At 40.4% G+C, this 17,553-nt stretch overlaps 1 protein-coding gene across 1 annotated transcript in view; it reads right to left on the reverse strand.

The window, feature by feature from the left end:
* Positions 1 to 17,553, reverse strand: part of DLG2 (discs large MAGUK scaffold protein 2) — a 1,041,736-nt gene that overhangs the window by 909,744 nt on the left and 114,439 nt on the right. Inside the window, exon 4 of the mRNA XM_075140227.1 lies at positions 6,490 to 6,632. Coding sequence (XP_074996328.1) covers positions 6,490 to 6,632 — 143 coding nt within the window. The remainder of the gene's footprint in view (positions 1 to 6,489; positions 6,633 to 17,553) is intronic.

Here is a 17,553-nt window from a genome sequence, read left to right on the forward strand (position 1 = left end):
AACTGGAATATTTGGGGACCATCTCAAAGCAATGATATCGCACTGCGCTGAATGTAGATTGTGCATATGAGATCAGTATGTGATGACCGAACTTGCACAGTAATTGCAAATGATTCTCGTTCAATATGCTAAAAGTATCTGCACCATATGCCCTATAAGTAAATAGTGTTTTCATGCTATGATACAGGGACAAGCAGACCTTCAGCTACCAGATTTATACGTAAGCGCGACAGCAGAGTGTTCTTTTCCTTCACCTCAATTTTCCATCTGAATAAAGGTCAAAACACTGCTGACCAGAAATAAGTAGCACTGGAGACCAAACTAATGAAAAGAGAGGTTAAAACAAGGGTAAATTTATGTCTTTTAATGAGTGTCTGGAGCTCAGCACAAGCCTGTAGCTTCAAGCAGTGTTATTGTCATAGCTAAAGAGCAATTCAATTTTTGTTTTACCAGATGGATACCTCCATCTAGGTACTTTTATGTTCTCCATTATTGTATTTTCTGAGCATCTCATAGTTTTAATTGTATCTATCTATACAACATTTAAGCGAGAGGCATCCTTTATCTAGTGACTGTTTAACGCAATGCAGAGAGTCCTGGGAGGGAAGAATAGGTTTTTCCCAGGCAAGTGACCATTTGCTAAGCTGGGGAGACGGGCTCAGACCTGCACACCCGCTCTCGGAGCCCAGTAACCCGCTAACTCAGCTGCACAGTTGCAAAGCTTTGACCGTAGAGATGGAGAGTACTTCTCCCCAGTCTTATCTGGAACTGGGTAGGGCGAGAGCACTCTTTGAGCTGTGGAAGACCTGAATTTAAACCACTTCCAGCTGCATCCGCATCTCACATTTCCTACGGGTGAAAAGTCTTCTCTCTCCAACAGGGACAATTTAAGAGCCCTAATTTCAAGAAAACGCTTTCAAGCTGTGAATGCTGGTCTTATAAAGCTTGGTTCAAAGAAGTAATGAAGCTCTTTGGCAGAGCTGAAATTGCAAACAAACCCTGTCTTCATGATTTTCAGCAGCAGATTGGGCACATCCCCAGTTAGCATGCTAGCTGCGGTGAATACCATGCTGGATGTTTATAAAATAAGGTAATGCTGAGTTTCCCAGTACTGGGCATTTTCTGTGCTTCTAGGCCAAACAAATTAAGATTCGACTTGCAAAACAGCTGAAGTGCCCATTATACAGGCTTGCCCTTTTCTTACTCTTCCCAGAGCATCTGCTTGTGGCCCCTGTTGGAAGCCAGGTACCAGCCTACATGGGCAAGACAATTGTTGCTTGGTTTAAGCCAATGCAGATGCTTTATTACTGCGACTTGGAATGACTCGGGTTAAAAGTAGTTGAGATCCTCAGAAACTCGGGATGCACATTATCTTTGTAGGTTCAGCTCTCCACGGCCATGTTCTCAAGGTAGCTACCTGGCATTTGTTTGTTCCCAAAATGAGCTTGTCTGGACCGTATCAATCAGCTCAATGCCTAAGTACTGTCAGCATCCACAAACAACATGTTCCTGGCATACCTTCTCCGTCTGCTCAGTTAGGTGATCTCCAAACATACTTCCTCTGCTATGTGCCACTAACCCTCCCGCTGAACACAGCATCCTGCATCCCCTAAATGCAGTTTGAGAGGAATGAACGTATGGCTCTTGTGACAGTGCCTCACACACCAGGCATTTGGAATGGGGTTCTTAAGCTTTTCTGTTAAATTCTCCCCCTTCCAGATTTGAGTATAGGTAATGGTGACAATGGGGAGGTGGAGAAGAGTTGAGAGATAACAGGAAGAAGGGCTTTGCATCTATGACTCTTCAACACTGATGTTTGGGCACTTGCTGGAGATGGAGGATTCCACCCTTGGGTATGCCAAAGAAGACAAAATATGTTATACTTTAATACTCATCAGAGCAATAATTATAAACTCTAGGCTATAGAGTCATGTGTCAGCACTCTGAACCAATAAATATTTAATTATTCCATATAAATTGGCAACACCCCAACAAGAAAAAGCAAAATACCTGCTGGCATAATGCATTGTGCACTCTCATGGGTGAGAAGAAAAGCACTATCAGCTCCTCTCTGGTCAAGAAGGGAGCTGAATATGGATTTCCCCATCCTTGGAAAGCGCCCTAACCAAACAGCTTCTTCATAAGGAAAATTGTATCAGTCTTTACACATGTTGCAAGAGAAGTCTAGCTATGGTCTTATTTACAGAAACGAGATCATGATTCTGGCCATTAATTGGAATAAGGTACCAACATCTTAATGAGGCAGATTTTAAGGGAATGGCATCTTGCCCCATTTGTGGAATTTATTATAGGTGTGTTCTGGTTTTTGCAGGCCTTAATCCTGGACATCAATTTCTTCCCATGCAGTGCACAACAAGATATGGTCCTTAACTAATATCTGGACATGATGAGATACCTCAGACACTATAACTCCCAGTTCCCTTCTGTGACTTGGTTCTTCAATCCTCCTCTCAAACCTCATATACAGTCCTTCAGGAAGTACTCAGAACAGCAAGGAATTAAAACCTGCAGTTCTCAAATCCTGAGTTAGTATTTTCATTAATAAACAAATCCTGCAGTGTAGTTTCCAGGAAATTTTTTTATATACGTGGAGATGTAGAGATAGAGAAAGAGATATATAGTGCCTGGGCTGTCAAGACTAATTGCCTTCCACAGTGCTGCAAGGCTTTTTGTTTTGGAAACTAAAATATTTCCTATCTCTAAGTACAGCTCCTTTGAGAAGAGTCTAAGCCAACTGAATATTTTTTTTTCCCCAAAAGACCAGATTTTTCATTAAGACCCAGTATTTGTTGTTACATGGGCATATTACCTAAAATGACAACGCTGCTGAGGAAGAGCAGGTCACAAAGGTCATTTTAAAAGAGTGAAAGAAAGAAAGGCAGAGAAGCTGGAACCTCCTGTTACTATATATGATTAGTTAAACACACGTTTAAGTGCTTTTTGGAACAGGGGTGAATAAACTGTTCTCCATGTCTACTGTGAATTGAACAAAAACTAATGGGTTCTAATTGTAGTCAGAGAAACGCCAGTTTGTCATTAGAGAAGACTTTCTATTAGTGAGGGAATAAGTTACCTGGAGAAGTTGTTGTCTCTCCACCATGGGAGGTTTTAAATAACAGATTAGACAAACATATGTCAGGAACAGTTCAAATACAGTTGATCTGCCCTAGGGCAAGAGAATGGACAACAGGAATTTTTTCAGGTTTTCTTCAGAACTATATTCTAGAGTTCCTACATCATGACTGACATGTTGGACTTTTTCATTTATTACCTGATATGTCACATTCCCTGCTTGCTGTGTGAATATATGAAACAAATAAAAGCCTTCACAAGCAGAGCCCAGTAAACATTTTTAGTGAATAGTGAACTTGCCCCAAATGGTTTCATTGATTCTGAAACTATCCACCAATTTAAGTTGATTTTGTCAAGTTGAATTTACAGGAGGGAAAACCACAAGGATAGATTCACACAAAAAAACATTCATATCTGTCCTTCTTTCTTCCTTATTCACTAACACCCACCCACTGAAATTATTTTGGTCTATGATATTTACAGCTCTGCCAGATACATTGCCACATATATTTAGTTTCTGTACAGGGTGAAATGCAAGAATAATATGTTGGTAGTTAATATTGCATTTTGCATCTGGAAACACTAATATCACCTATCATTCTAATGACCAAACAAAGTGTTAACGGTGGAATAAAAATCAAGGACGTGGTGTTTAAATGCGTAGGCCATACCAAAACATTTATCAATTTCATGAGGACCAGGAGCTCCTTCAGGATGCATACCTGAACAGCACAGAGTTTAACTAGAAGCATGCAAGTAAAGAAACTGCAGAGAAAAAAAAAGCAGCAGTAATTATCACTGGACCCCAACACATGTTTTTTTAATTGTTCGTAGCCACGGGATGCTATGTGGGGTCATTCACGCTAATAATTTGGATGCAGTTGGTTCTGGCACATATGGTGAGCTAATATATTCCCTTGACTTTTCACTTGCTTTTGCAAAAGCCATTCAAAATTACAGTCTCTGAGTTTGGGAGATGTCTCTCTTCTGAGGGACTCCCTGAGAAGGATGGGAGGTTATGGGATGGGTCGTGACCCCTTCATCTCTCTTAATTGATGAAGATCCAGTCCCAGTACACTGTAAGAGCTAGCATCGGTTTGTTTCAAACCCTATGGTGATCACAGGTGAGAGAATTTAGAAGCCAGCCTTCTCTGTATGGCAAATTTGTACAGTATTGCAAACAACAATCTAAAAACTTTTCTGTTCTCTAAAAGTCTACACTTCTGGAAAAGCAAATACATCAATACAAAGGATGGCTCATAGGATACCTGACCTGGACACTGAAGGCTGCTTTCCTTTTTTCATAATCAACAATTATGATTGGAACAAAAATACAGAAAAAGAACCAATTAATATAGAAAATTAACATATAGACAGCCAAGGAAGGTTTCAAGTGGAGGGCATGAAAGGAGGATGGCCTCTGGACTGAATGATCACACTTGGGCTTTTATTGCAGAGGAACACTGCATGAAAGAGGGGAGGTTTTTCTTTTCCACATTTGGGACATGTAATTGAGGATGGAAAAGGAAAGTACAGAACCATCAGTTCCCATAAGGAATAGACCATTAATAAGAATTTCTGTAATGTATTAGATTATCCAGTTACATTTGCACAGGCCAATTTCTCATAGAAAGCACAGTACTGTGTTGGATTTGTACAGCAGCTGGTACATTCAGCATGTGCTAATCAGTTCTGACTCGGAACTGCCAATAGTATGTTGTGCTGTCAAAAGGAAAAAAAACAAAAGCCTACACTTCTAGTCTGTCTTCCCTGCAGTTGGACCCTTAAAACATATATAGGTATGATTTTTAAAGGGACTAAACACTTTGTGCACCCATTAGGCTGACTAAATTTATGGATAGGCAGCAAATTTGAAAATGAGGATACCCTGGCCTCTGACTGCCAGAGTAGAGGCTTGAAATGGTTATTCCAGTTTCTAAGCAATAGTCTTCTATTGTTTTTCTTTAAATCAGAACGTCATTTTCGTAAGACGAGCAAAGTTTGGAGTTAGGCCTATATATTCTATTATACTCAGCATAGAATTTGGAGTTTAAATTCCCCTGGACAAGACAAGCAGCACACCTCTTAGACAGCAATGAGTTTAAGGAAGATGGGGTTGAGGGTCAAATACTTTGATGAGGCTGGAATGAAAAGAGAGTCTGTGATCCACTGTCTGTCTCGGGTACTTCACGAGATAACATGCTGGAATACACTTTCACCATTTTAAAGCATAGAGCTTTGTGCAAAGAAAAGACAGAGATTAGCTAGCTGTATCTTCAAGCTGGGACTCAAATGTTAAATCATTCATGGGATGTATCCTACATTAATGTTAAGACTCATTTGCTCTGATTTCAGTCAAAATCAGAAGGCTTGTTCTCATTAATTCTGCAAGCTTCTTTTGTTAATTAATTTTTACAATAAATTTCTTCATTTCTTCAGAGAGTTTTGTTCTAGCTGCCTGCAATTCTGATTTATCTTTTTAAAGAATCACATATAAAATGTCATATAGAACTACAATTTGTTTCTGGGTTTTACATTTAAAAAAAGGAAAGCTCTTAAAAATAGTCATGCCTAGGGAAAGTGTTTTGGAACAACTTTTAAAACTTGAAATTCCTTTCGAACCATAACAACAATGGAAATTTTTATATATTTCCCTCATCTTTGATTTTGGTCTGGAGATTTGCGGTCTGCAGTTCATGCCCACTCTATTTGTGTCTCACTGTTTAAGAACAGAGCGATTCATTGCTTGGTTCTGTGGGTTTTGTTTTTGTCTTTGAAGTACAAACGTTGTGGGAGGCAATTAGTTTAGATTGCTAATTTAGTTAATAATAATCTGGAGGCAGGCAGAGGCAGATTAGAGCCAGCGGTAACAAAGAAAGGTTTTGAATCCTTCCACTGGCTACCGAAGAAAAGCAAAGGTGTATAACTTACTTCTATATATCTACTCCTTATACAGAGACTATTTTGTTTGATATCTCTGTGCACTTGGGCTATGGAAAAGTTCAGCTCAATGTCAGTCCCAGAAATATGGAAAGTCCTATTAAAATTTTTACACAGGATACAATGACTGTAGTATTAATAACCTCAGTGGTTATTAGCAAGTAGAGGAGATATATTCTCTTTTGGGGGTAATCACAGACACCAAGTATCAGGTGGAGTACACCAAGGATGAGAAAAAGAAAGTTTTTTACTTCCCCTTTGACAGATGGCAATTGAAAGGATGAAGAAGTTAGCGACATATTCAAGGTCAGAGGGATAACACTATACATCTTCCATATCCTAATCTAATTCCTTAATTAAGGCCATTCTTTCAATCTTATAAATCATTGCATGGCCTTTCTCAGGCTTGAGACATCTCACTCATTATATATTTTAATTCTTAATCTGTTAAATTACCTCTTGGTTTTTCTGCAGATTTTCATGGTCTGTAGCAGATGTTGTCTTCTCCCATTTCTCTGCAACTTGATTTGCTTCTTCTATTTTTTGCTCATAGCTTTTCTGGGAATTTAGCAGTGTCACTTCATAAAACTCCTGAATATCTGTTTGTAAAGAGGAACAAGTAAAAGACATTATTTGACATGTTGGCTTTTGAATCCCTGGTGTTTTTCTTTGGCCGATATATACTTGCACATTATCATCATAGTGATAAACACATACTTCATCTGTAGCAGAAAGCACTAATATTCAAATTTGTTTTCTAAAATGTCAATATGATTCTTGAGGTATATTCTCATTTTAAAGACGTCTTTACAAATAATTTCAAAGAAGTAAAGGAATAATATTTATTAGAAGAGATTTAAAGAACATGTTATATGCACACTGGAACAACATAGATAGAACAGACATTTTACAGGGAGAAGTAAGTCACAGATCATTTTAACCGGTAAACCAGAAACCTGCAGATGTAAAATACCCTAAGAGAAGCTTGTTGTCAGACACCTATCCCAGGCACCTGAGTCACTCCCAGCCCCACCTGCAGGTGTATTTGGGAATTTTTTTAACTGGGATGCACAACTTGAAGGAAGACTTTGTGGATTCATCACTTCAACCTGTTGTCATTCAGAAGTGGCTAGTTAATGTTTGGTTTCACCAAGAGTAAGCAACAAGCCAGATCTTAATATCCTGTTCAGATGTTTCTATCACAGTTACTTCCATGGGGTATGAACAGATATACAAGATCCAGCAGTGAAAACCCTTTCACTGAAACCTGTGCATGTAATGACCTAAGGAGTGGAAAAAAAAGTGTTTCCCTTCCTTGGGGTAAGAAGTTTTTAGTCAGATAGTCACATTCAGGAGGTGACACATTGTCTAACAGAGATATTTGACTCACCAAAGAAGAAAAAAATCATCACATTATTTTAATTCAGAACAATGGGCAGACTTTCTCCTGGATAAGAAAGAAAACCATTGCAGGGAGAAAAATTGCATCTACCTGGATACCCCCTGGGACTTCAAAGGAGGGACTGTTCATAAAAACTACCATGCTTTCAATAAGCAGGTCTCTCTAATGAGTGCTAATAAGGCGTAAAGAACGTGGGAAGGCATGACTCTCCACAGGTAGGTGTCAGGAAAGGTAGAGAAGGGGACAGAAAAGCCTTTCTGGTGTTAGGTGAAGAAATTACAGGGAAAGATCAAGCTTACTGTACTTACACAATGTCTTTCATAAACATTTGTGACTGTGTTTTTTTATTTTATATTTTGTGAATAAATGTTCTGTTTGCCTGTTACCTTAAATTGGATTGAATTAGTAGTAGCCCAAAGGTAACCAGACAATCAGAAACCATTTCTTAACGGAAGCTGTGATAATTCTATACCTGACAATATCAGGAGCCCAAGCACCCCAGGATGCTCCAGCGTGTCTAAAAGTAAAGAGTATGTTCCCCCGGAAAGCTTTTTTGACCAGAAGAGAAAATTCTTCCAGCATTAGCCATAGAGCCCGACTGGCAAAGAGGAAAATATTTGGGTCGTGTCTGAACTTCAGAGGCAGCTGGGGATATTGTCACACAGGGTCAGATCCCTCACCCGGGCCAGGAAGACATCGTTTCTAACTATAATAAATAACCTGCTGTGGAGGTACATCTGCGTTTTCGATTGTATGCTGCCTCACACAATAGGAGACTGAACTGGATTGCAGGTGACAAGCAGAACTGAAAGAGCAGGAGGAGGCAGAGAGAGGCACACAGCAGAGGCACCCGGGTTTTCTGCATCTTTCAAGGGCCAGTCAAAAGTACTCAGCTGGGTCTGTGCTCGTCCTCACATGAAGTCTCTGGCCAGATTTCTAGGAGCCTCTCTTCCCTCTTTAGTAACAACGGAAATCGAACTTTTCTTCTAACTCCTTTTACAACATTTTGGCTTATCATGTACTCTAGTTCTCATGTACAATGGGAAATATTTATTGGAAGTTTTAATTTTAACATCAATAACTGTGACCCATAGGAAGTAGATGCTAACTTCTATTTCACAGATATATTTGTAAGAATTTATGTTTCATATTTCTTTCTAAGAATATTTAATTCCACCATTACAACTAGACCTACTTTTAAAATTAAAAGCTATAGCACAGTTGCAATGAGAATGGAAATTTCTCCGTTCTCGTTGGGGGGAATTTTTACGGTGATTTTGAATGCTTATAGTACAATTGCAAACAGTTGTAATATATGGTTCGATGCCAGGTCAATTTGTATTGCAACTGCAAGTAAAACATATCAGGCTAATATGTAATTATCTCTAGATAAATACTTGCAGAAATAAACTAGAAATTGCCCTCTGGCAGTGGCATTTAGCTGGCATAGCTGTCATTATCAGAGTATTAATTGGGTTGACAGTAGTCAGTCAAGGAACAACAGAACAGTGCTTTCGCTCTAACTTTAAAGACTGCCTCGCCCTGGTGTTTTCATTAAAAATAATGTGTGAGCCACATTTGCATGTGTATGCACGTGTGCAAAATAAATACTAAAAACTCAGTCTCTTTGTAAATGTCCTTATCTATTCTGAGGAGACCGTGGGTTGCTTTCACTAGAATAATGATCACTGGTGTGCAGAGAAGAGCATTTCAGTGTACTTATGCGGTTACAGAAGAAAGCACAGAGGATTCACTTAGGTGGTTGCTTTGTTATTCCGTAAACTAAAATTGCCATTTCTATGGAACAAGGGCAGCCAGCAACTTGCATTCCATCAAGGTTAGCATAAAATAGGGTCTGTGATTTGCTCTGAGTAAAACCTGCTCTATCGAATTATCTCCATTATGTGAGAGGTGCAATCATACCAGGAGGGGAAAATGGCTGAATGCTACTAAGGATGGGAAAAGAGGTGATGGGATCAAGCAGTTGTGGAACCAAGCTTGGAGCCAAGGTCATAAAAAGTAGTTGTCAGAGCATGGCAATCGTTACGTAAAATGACCAAAACACAGTTTGTCTCCTAGTGGGGGCTTACAGGAAGATAATTCAACAAAGAGACTAAAATCTTACACAAATGAAATCTGTACCGACTATTTCTTGGCACTATATTCCCTCCCTTCCATGAAAACAAGTTCAGATTTCATTTAGAAATGACAATATTACTGTTGATGAACTCCGTGAGCACGAAACACCTCTCCAGATGAACTCTTTGAATCTCTGTACCACTCCAAACATTTTGTTAAGCAATGAATTCATGTTTGTTTAAAGTGTCTGTGAATCTCACTGGATTTTCAGTCCAACTGAATTTGTTCATTTACTTCTTAAGAGATGATTTACTTTATTTAATAAACTCCGCTCGCTCTTCCTTTAGCCTAGCCCAAATGTTTTGTCAGTTTTGCTGTATAAAGATAAAGTGCATACAAGAAATTATATATATTCTAATATGAAGTAATCCTAAAGATACCATGATATATTTTATTTTGGATAATTCCATCACTGGGGAAGTGGGAAACCAAATTTTCTGTACATCAGCATGGTAGGGAACACATCAGTATCACTTTACAAACGCCCATGGAAAAGTATATCATAAATCACTGCATCTGTGCTCTGCAGGGAAACTCCAAGGACCCTCCTTCTCCTTTCTTACAGACCTGTGCAAGAGTGAGCAGGGTCTGGCCCTTTATAGATAGCCAGGGAGCACTTTCTCTTACTAAAGCTGGATGCACTTCTCAGTGTGAAGTCTTGTTTTCTTTACTACCATTTAAAAAATATGTATTAATTATTTAGGCTCAAATTAGAGTTATGCTCACTCTTACCTAATTTTTTTTTTTTTAAAGAAAATTTAAAGAAAAATAATTTGGACAAAGAATAAGAACGGGAGAAGACGCAATGTCGTATTCAAATAGAAGAGCAACCTCTCTTTCAGACGGCACCTACATAGAAAGGAAAACCTGTGATCAGGCAAAGCTAAACAGGCTGCCTAAACACTGCCATTTCCTGACTTTTGAGTGATCGATGCTGCGGCCCTGCGACCATTATTCCAGTGCAATTTCTGTTCCAATTCATATGCATCACAATATCCATTCGTTATAGGAACACTTTACAACTCTCATAGCAAAGGGGTTAAAGAATATGAAAAGGCAAAAATGTTGAATAGCCTGAACCACTTTCTGTCTTCTGTGACCGTGGGCTTTCGCCAGCATTCTAATGAGGAAAAATAAGATAAAGCAATACAATTCCTCATTCATCTGTAAGCACTTCAGCACCAGAAAGATAGAAGTAAATTGAAGGGAATTCAGACAAAGACAGATGATTAAAGGTCTGAGAGGACTAAATTTTGAGCAAAGATTAAAGGAAGAGAATAATAATAACATACACTTTCATACCTCCTTTCATTTCAAAGCAAAACAAACATTAAGAACCATAAAGTGTTGGCTGAGAAAATTGCACAAGGCCTCAAGGAAAAGCAAACCAGCAGGGTTGAACTGTGGAAGCCACAAACGAGCACACCGGGTGTGTCCATCCCTTAGTGATCAATAACCCACTTACAGTGGCTTCAGAATCACCAGTGGATTCAGGACAATGTTATTCCATTTTAAAAAGTCCTCTTTGCAACTGCACGAGCAAAACTGGAACCATTCCCCGGTGTGCTAGGAACGAGGCAGGAGCCACTCACTCCTACAAGCTTTCTCCTTTATTCAAGATACTCGCCAGTGTGATTTAAAGCCAGAAGGGAAAGGAGGTCAGGATTTGCTCCTATTTATGCATCTTGGTGCCCTCTTTACTACAGACCCATCTTCAGCTGTGTAAATCAGCATAATCCAGCCGGTAGCCCCAAGGCTGGATGAAGTATATGAGATAGCTTTGGCATCTGTATGATTTTCACCTACACAGAGAAGCACTGGCAGGTACCAAATGTATCTCAGTACTTTTATGCACATTCAGAAACCTCGCCATCAAGGCACATGCATCCCAGTACACTGAGCAGCTGGGATTATCCCAATATATCTCTTTAACACCAGCTGACCTGTAGCTGCACTTTGCATGTAACCTAACTGATGCAAAGAGTTAGGAAGAAAGAATATCAAAAGACGGGTTTTCCAAGGTAATAAGGTGCAAAATGCAGAGGGGCTCAACTTGAGCTGGTACAGGTTTACAACGCAGCCATACACTGAGGATAGATTTGCAGGGTGCCAAACTCCGTTAGGATTCAAGAGACGGGGCATAAAGAAAACGAGAGCAGAAGTGGAGAGAAAAATCTCTTGTACCTCTTTTGCATTTACAAAAATGAGGGGAGGAAGAGGAAAGTCTGTATTCCAGAGATGCCAGGTTTTTTGATACCATCTATATTTTATAGAACACAAACAATTAAGCTTAAAAGGATAATCTTGTACATCGCTTAGCCTGAAGTTGTACTGCATGTGTCAGCAAATGCTGCCTCCCCAGTGAATTGACGGTACATGTGGCCACTTGTAACAGAGCAGTGAGAACTATTCCACACACCAAACCTTATCCAAAGTCCACCGAACGTGCAGACACCTCCCCACCCCAGCATGCTTTGACCTCCAGGAAGAGAGTACGCTGTGCTGACGGCTGTTCCAAAAGCTGTTACCTTCATCTGTGCTTAGCAATGAGAGAGGATTTCCTTGTGACATACATCTTTATACCACCCCTCTTCACCCTATGTAGGTGATGTCTTGAGACCATTTAGATATGGCACCAATATTCTGGTAACCGCAGTAATTGTCTGTTGCTTTTGCAGATAGCTGTACACTTTTACAATTAACTGTAACGTCATTAACAACATAGAATCCCCATTACCCAAGAAACGAGTTCTCTGTGCATCATATTTCTATAGCCCCAAACTGGGAATTGAAACTAATATTCTGTAGGATAAAAAGAAAAGGAGGTTTTTTCCTCCTCTTTCTAGAGGTCCTTAGCCATGGAATTCATTTTTTCTATGCTATGCCAGTGCCCTGACTTGCTTCGCAGTATAACTCCCATCTGTTTTTCCAGGGCATTCAGGGACAAGGTGGAATGGGGGTCTAAGGCAACATGCAAACACAAGCTGTTTCCTTTCCGGGAAATTTGGGGCAGTCTTTTTGTCTATGTGTAGGATAGTGTCTGAGATGTACCTTTTAATGTTGTGTAACCCAGCACAAATGGCTACTGTCTGGCAGAACACTGGAAATCAAAATAAAGTCAATTGTTACAGGCTCTTGCTGCAAGTCCTTTTTTTTAACTAAGGGAACATTACAGCGTACATCTAAATGGCATCATTTATATCCCGGGGAGCAGATTATGCTGGGTCAGCTTCAGCCATCTGGTCTGAATTATTAGGTAGGAGTAGGAAGGATTGTGCAGGATGTTGTTCAAGAAGGAAAACTGATTCACGCAGTAGAAGTAGCAGGGAAGTGATCAGAGATGGTACCAGCCTGCCAGTAAAGGGCTTTAAAGGCTCTGCCCATGGAAGCAGTCCAAAGAGAGGTTAAATAACATATTTCACCAAATGCAGCTACGTTTTGTGGTTTATTCAAGCAAAATGTTTCCATATTGAGTAAAACAGCCATTGTAAGAGAGAGAAAATAAAAAGTAAGAGAAGAAAAAAACTTGAAATTGGATGAGTTTTCAGCTAAAGCAGGACTATGGCAGATCTCCAGTTATCAAGCTGGTACATAGCTTTACGGTCATGGTGAGCTCAAACCTGCCCCCATTAGCATCCCTCAGTGCAGCAGCAGTCAAAAATGCCTCTCCCATTTCAGCTGTATCTCATCCCCAGGGCTCCACACATATTTGCCTTGGGTCTGCACTAATAAAAGTGGTGTAAGATTCAACAGTAAAGGAAAAGCTCAAGGCTTATTTTTTACAATTGGCAGGGGTAACACCAAGATATGTCAAGACAAAATGAAATTTAGGAGCCCTATGGCAAGGTTTTCAAACATAAGCTTTTGGTGCATGAGAAACATAGATGCCAACCCAACAGCAAGAGCTACTGCAGAAGGAGAGAACAGGTTCTCTATTCCGTGCAGGCAGCGAAAAAAGTGCTGTGCAAGCCAGGGAAGCAGTCTTCTGCCAAATGCCTACAGTTGATAAATGTTCCTAAATCTATTAAAAGCAGCGTACTCTGGTAGAACATGTACCAAAGTAGGCAGCAAGAAATACGGTTTCTGTTATTAACCTGTCTTGATTCTTGAGCTCAGGCAAATCCCTTCTATTTGGCCCAGATAACCTTCTGAGCTCCCTTCCAACCTGAACTGTCCAACGATCCTATGATCCTTTGCGTATCTAGGTTGTAAACTCTTTGGGGCAGGAACCATTAGAAAGCAGGTCCATAGCTGAGCAAAATGATATCCTTTTATCAAAAAAGCTCTGAAACACTCTACATGCTGTAATAAATAACTGAATGGTTAGTAATTAATGACCTTTGCAATAGTTATTTAGATGTATGGGGGAAAAAAATGGTTTTGAGTACTTCTGGATGTGCTGTACAATAGTATCATGATTGTTTTTTGTAATATATCCAAAATACAATCAGAGCTCTCTCAAACTTCTCAGCTAGGAATATCTGCCTCAAAGGCAGCTGTCCAAAATGCAGGGAGAATAAAATATTCAATACAGATTGCTGTGCAGAGAGAAGACAAAATAATGGCTGCAGCCCTCTCTATGTGAGTGATGTTTATGTTAACAAGTGAAAGCTAGAAAGTGATAAGTCAGAGAGTAAAGTCAGTATTTAAGCCTGTTCGGTGATGATATTGAGTGTATTACTAACATTTTGCCTATATATTCTAACCTCTTATTCATAAATGAGCATCGCAGCCTGGATTTGAGCATTCTCCATTGACAATATGTTATGGTTAACATCTATGGTTGCTAACTGTGTTTTCAACGGAACAAGAAAAGATACTGTGAGACAGGTTCAATAATGCACAGAAACACAGTTGAAAGTGGGCACAGTAGATTAAATTAGTAAATGCCGCACTCAGTTCTGCTCGTTCTGTTTCTGAAGCTTACGCTGTGGAAGAGCAGAGCACGCAAACCCCAAATCCTGCGGCGAGGTTTCATTTTAAACGTGCTAGCCGGGGCCTGCGGATCAATGCATAATTTGCGAGAGTCAGAGCTTTGCACCTCCGGACAACCAGGCATATAATTGAACCTGTCCCAGGATTTTTTCTGATAGAAAACTATATAAACAGAAAGTGCTGTTAATTTTACTAAGTGTTCAAAAGTGACAGCTAAGGAAGCACTAAGAGGCCAAGAAAAGGTTTCCTGTGCTTCAGAATAGACCTGTCACAAAATGACAGTTTTCTTTGAAAAATGATGATTTGTTTCAAGTTCTTTTCCTATAAGCTTAAATACAAACCTTCGGCTTTTTTCAGCACTGTCTATCGCTCTGCATGTAGCAGTCAGAGACTGTGAAAGTTATTTACGGACAGCAATAACGTATACCTTCGGGAAGAGGCTTTATTCATTGTGTGGAGAGTTGGATGCAAAGCCATTACTGGAGAGATTTTCCCTTGTTCCTGTGCAGCAGTTAACAGTTATTACTGTGCATTTCTGATTCTGTCGGAGGATCATGCAGCCCCACTGTGGGTCACAGAAGTTATGAACAGACTTTTCTTTTGAATGGTTCCAACAAGCACTTAAACAACTGTTACAGAGAGTTCAATAACGGAAAACTGTTCAGTTATATCATTTGTTTATTGTGTGATTTTGTTTGTTGCTCAAGTGCTCGAGATATGATTCCTTTAAATAGGGATAATTAGGAAAATTTGTCAAAATTTGACTGTAAAATATGATATCAAAGCTGCAGGTATATTTTCATCTCTGAGGCAAGAGTAATAGGAAAAAAATCAGATTACATATTTCCTCACCTTTTTTATTTTTAATCTTGGAAAAGAACCAGTTGCAAAGCCAATTTCCCACAGAATATGGAGGGAAATACTATATACCAGACCAGAACCAGAAAAGGATGCATCATTCTATAAACCTTTCTAAGTCAGATTAGTTTTATATAGGCTTTTCCACTGCAGCCTCCGCATAAATAGGTTGGGAGTAAATGGAAGATCTAGTGCTTAGAGCACATGTCTTGGGACCTGCAGGCTTTGGGGTGGCTGGAGATACTCAGCAGCCCAGCCAGGGGCCACCCCATCAGATACCTCCCAGCAGCACCCAGTTTGCTGAAACTCCAAAAACCAGAAAGATCTGCCTCCCCATCTTGTCCCTGCAGATGTTTTGCTCCAACGCACGAGGCAGCACAAGCAGCTGGGGCTGTGCAGAAGGCAAAGGGGTCAAGTTATGGCATTTGATCAGATCTGCAGCCCCCAGGTGCCAGCCCAGGTTGATAGCACTGGCCGGTGGCTTCACACACCACATGTGCCAGCAGTTCCTCCAGGGAGAGCTGAAGCGGCCTTAGGGCAAGCTCAGAAATCCTGGGGGAGTTAGGAACAGAATGGTTAAGTCACCTCAGGATTAATCACAGCTCTTCACAGGTTCAACTCACTGACTGTAATCCCTCCTATGCATTCCCTAAATTCTTAATATTTTCTGGTGAAAGGAATTTGTTTTTAAAAAGAAGCGTCACCTTCCGACCAGGAAAAGAGAAGGGGAACATGGAGTGTGTGTGTATATGTATATATGTGTCTCTTCTAATCAGACATGGCCATTGCTAGAACAGAGAGATGAGTTTGTCCTTGCAGGAGAGTGTTCAGACACACAGCAATGCAGTACCAGCATGAAGACCACCACGGCTCCAACGCAGGAATGAGGTACCAATAGCTTGGCAGGAACCCGAGAGGCTCCTTCACATCAAACAATTTAAAATATAGCTGATGTTGCAAAGGCCCTCAAAACTGCATGGTGAGGACATCCCTCCAGCCTACCTGACACAGTGCCCCAGCTGCCCTCCAAGGAGAGGAGAAGGCCAGGAAGGGAGCGGCCTGTCTAATGCACATTGTTCACCATTTATATCCCAAGGATCTGATCTTTCGAAAGGTACTTGCATATTTTACTTTCCAACACTTGCAGTCACATGGCGAATTACAACTTTGTTTTTATAGCACACCTGATAAACTTAGCACGGGAACATCTGCATCAGCCTTTTTACGCTGGGAATTTCTGCCTTCCCATTTACCATGCATCGTTAACAATCCTTTCCCCAAACTAATTTAAAACCCCATACCATGCAGAACATGCACAGGGCAGATACCTGCACAGGGCTTGTAATTCTGGGTATATTAATTTTTTTCCAACTGCTTCCAAAGGAAAGACACTTGTGTAATTGATGCTGTCCATGCTGAGAATTGGCTGGACACATAGTATGTCATGATGAACTGATGTGACCTCCAAGCACAAGAAATGTCACACGTTAGTCACATGCCTTTCCCAGCATTTTCCCTCTTTCACCCCACTGAGTCTGTCACCGAGGGCTGTGGGAATCTCAGATACCCAGCCCTTACCTTAAGGAAATGCTGATGAGCCATACCTGAAAAATGCAGTTATGGTAAATTAGTTTATTCTTGTGTAAGGCTTCAGGGAGCGGTCCATTAAGAACCCCAAGAGCAAGAAATCCAAATCAGACACACTTTCCCAAAGCAATGTAAGAGCATTTTTAGGAAAACCCCGGGGCGGTCTATAAGGGATTGGTAATAATTGCTTCCTGGCCTTTTTCTTCACCCTACAAAGAAGCATCTTCATACCCAACCCTTTTTGAACATCACTTCAACTATAAAGCTAAGACAAAGCATTAAAACACAACCTTTCCTCCTAGTTCTTTCACCTACCGGAGAGACTCTTTACCTCCTTTGATCTCTTCACTTCAGGGTCCCACCTAGGAACATCTTCCCCTCTGCATCTCTCTTACCCTTTCGCTGCAAACACCTCACAGCCTCCTTTTAGCGGAACAGCACATATCTGCCCAGCCCGAGGCTCTGCTTTTTAGCAGGGCATCACCTTCTGTACTCAATAACCAACTTCATTCTGATACCAAAGCACGCAACCCCAGTTTCTCTAAGGCGTGCTATCACATGCCAATCAAGCAACCTGAGAGGTACTAAGCCACAACTCA

This window comes from Calonectris borealis, chromosome 1 (genome assembly GCF_964195595.1).
Source record: "Calonectris borealis chromosome 1, bCalBor7.hap1.2, whole genome shotgun sequence".
Taxonomy (NCBI): Eukaryota; Metazoa; Chordata; class Aves; order Procellariiformes; family Procellariidae; genus Calonectris; species Calonectris borealis.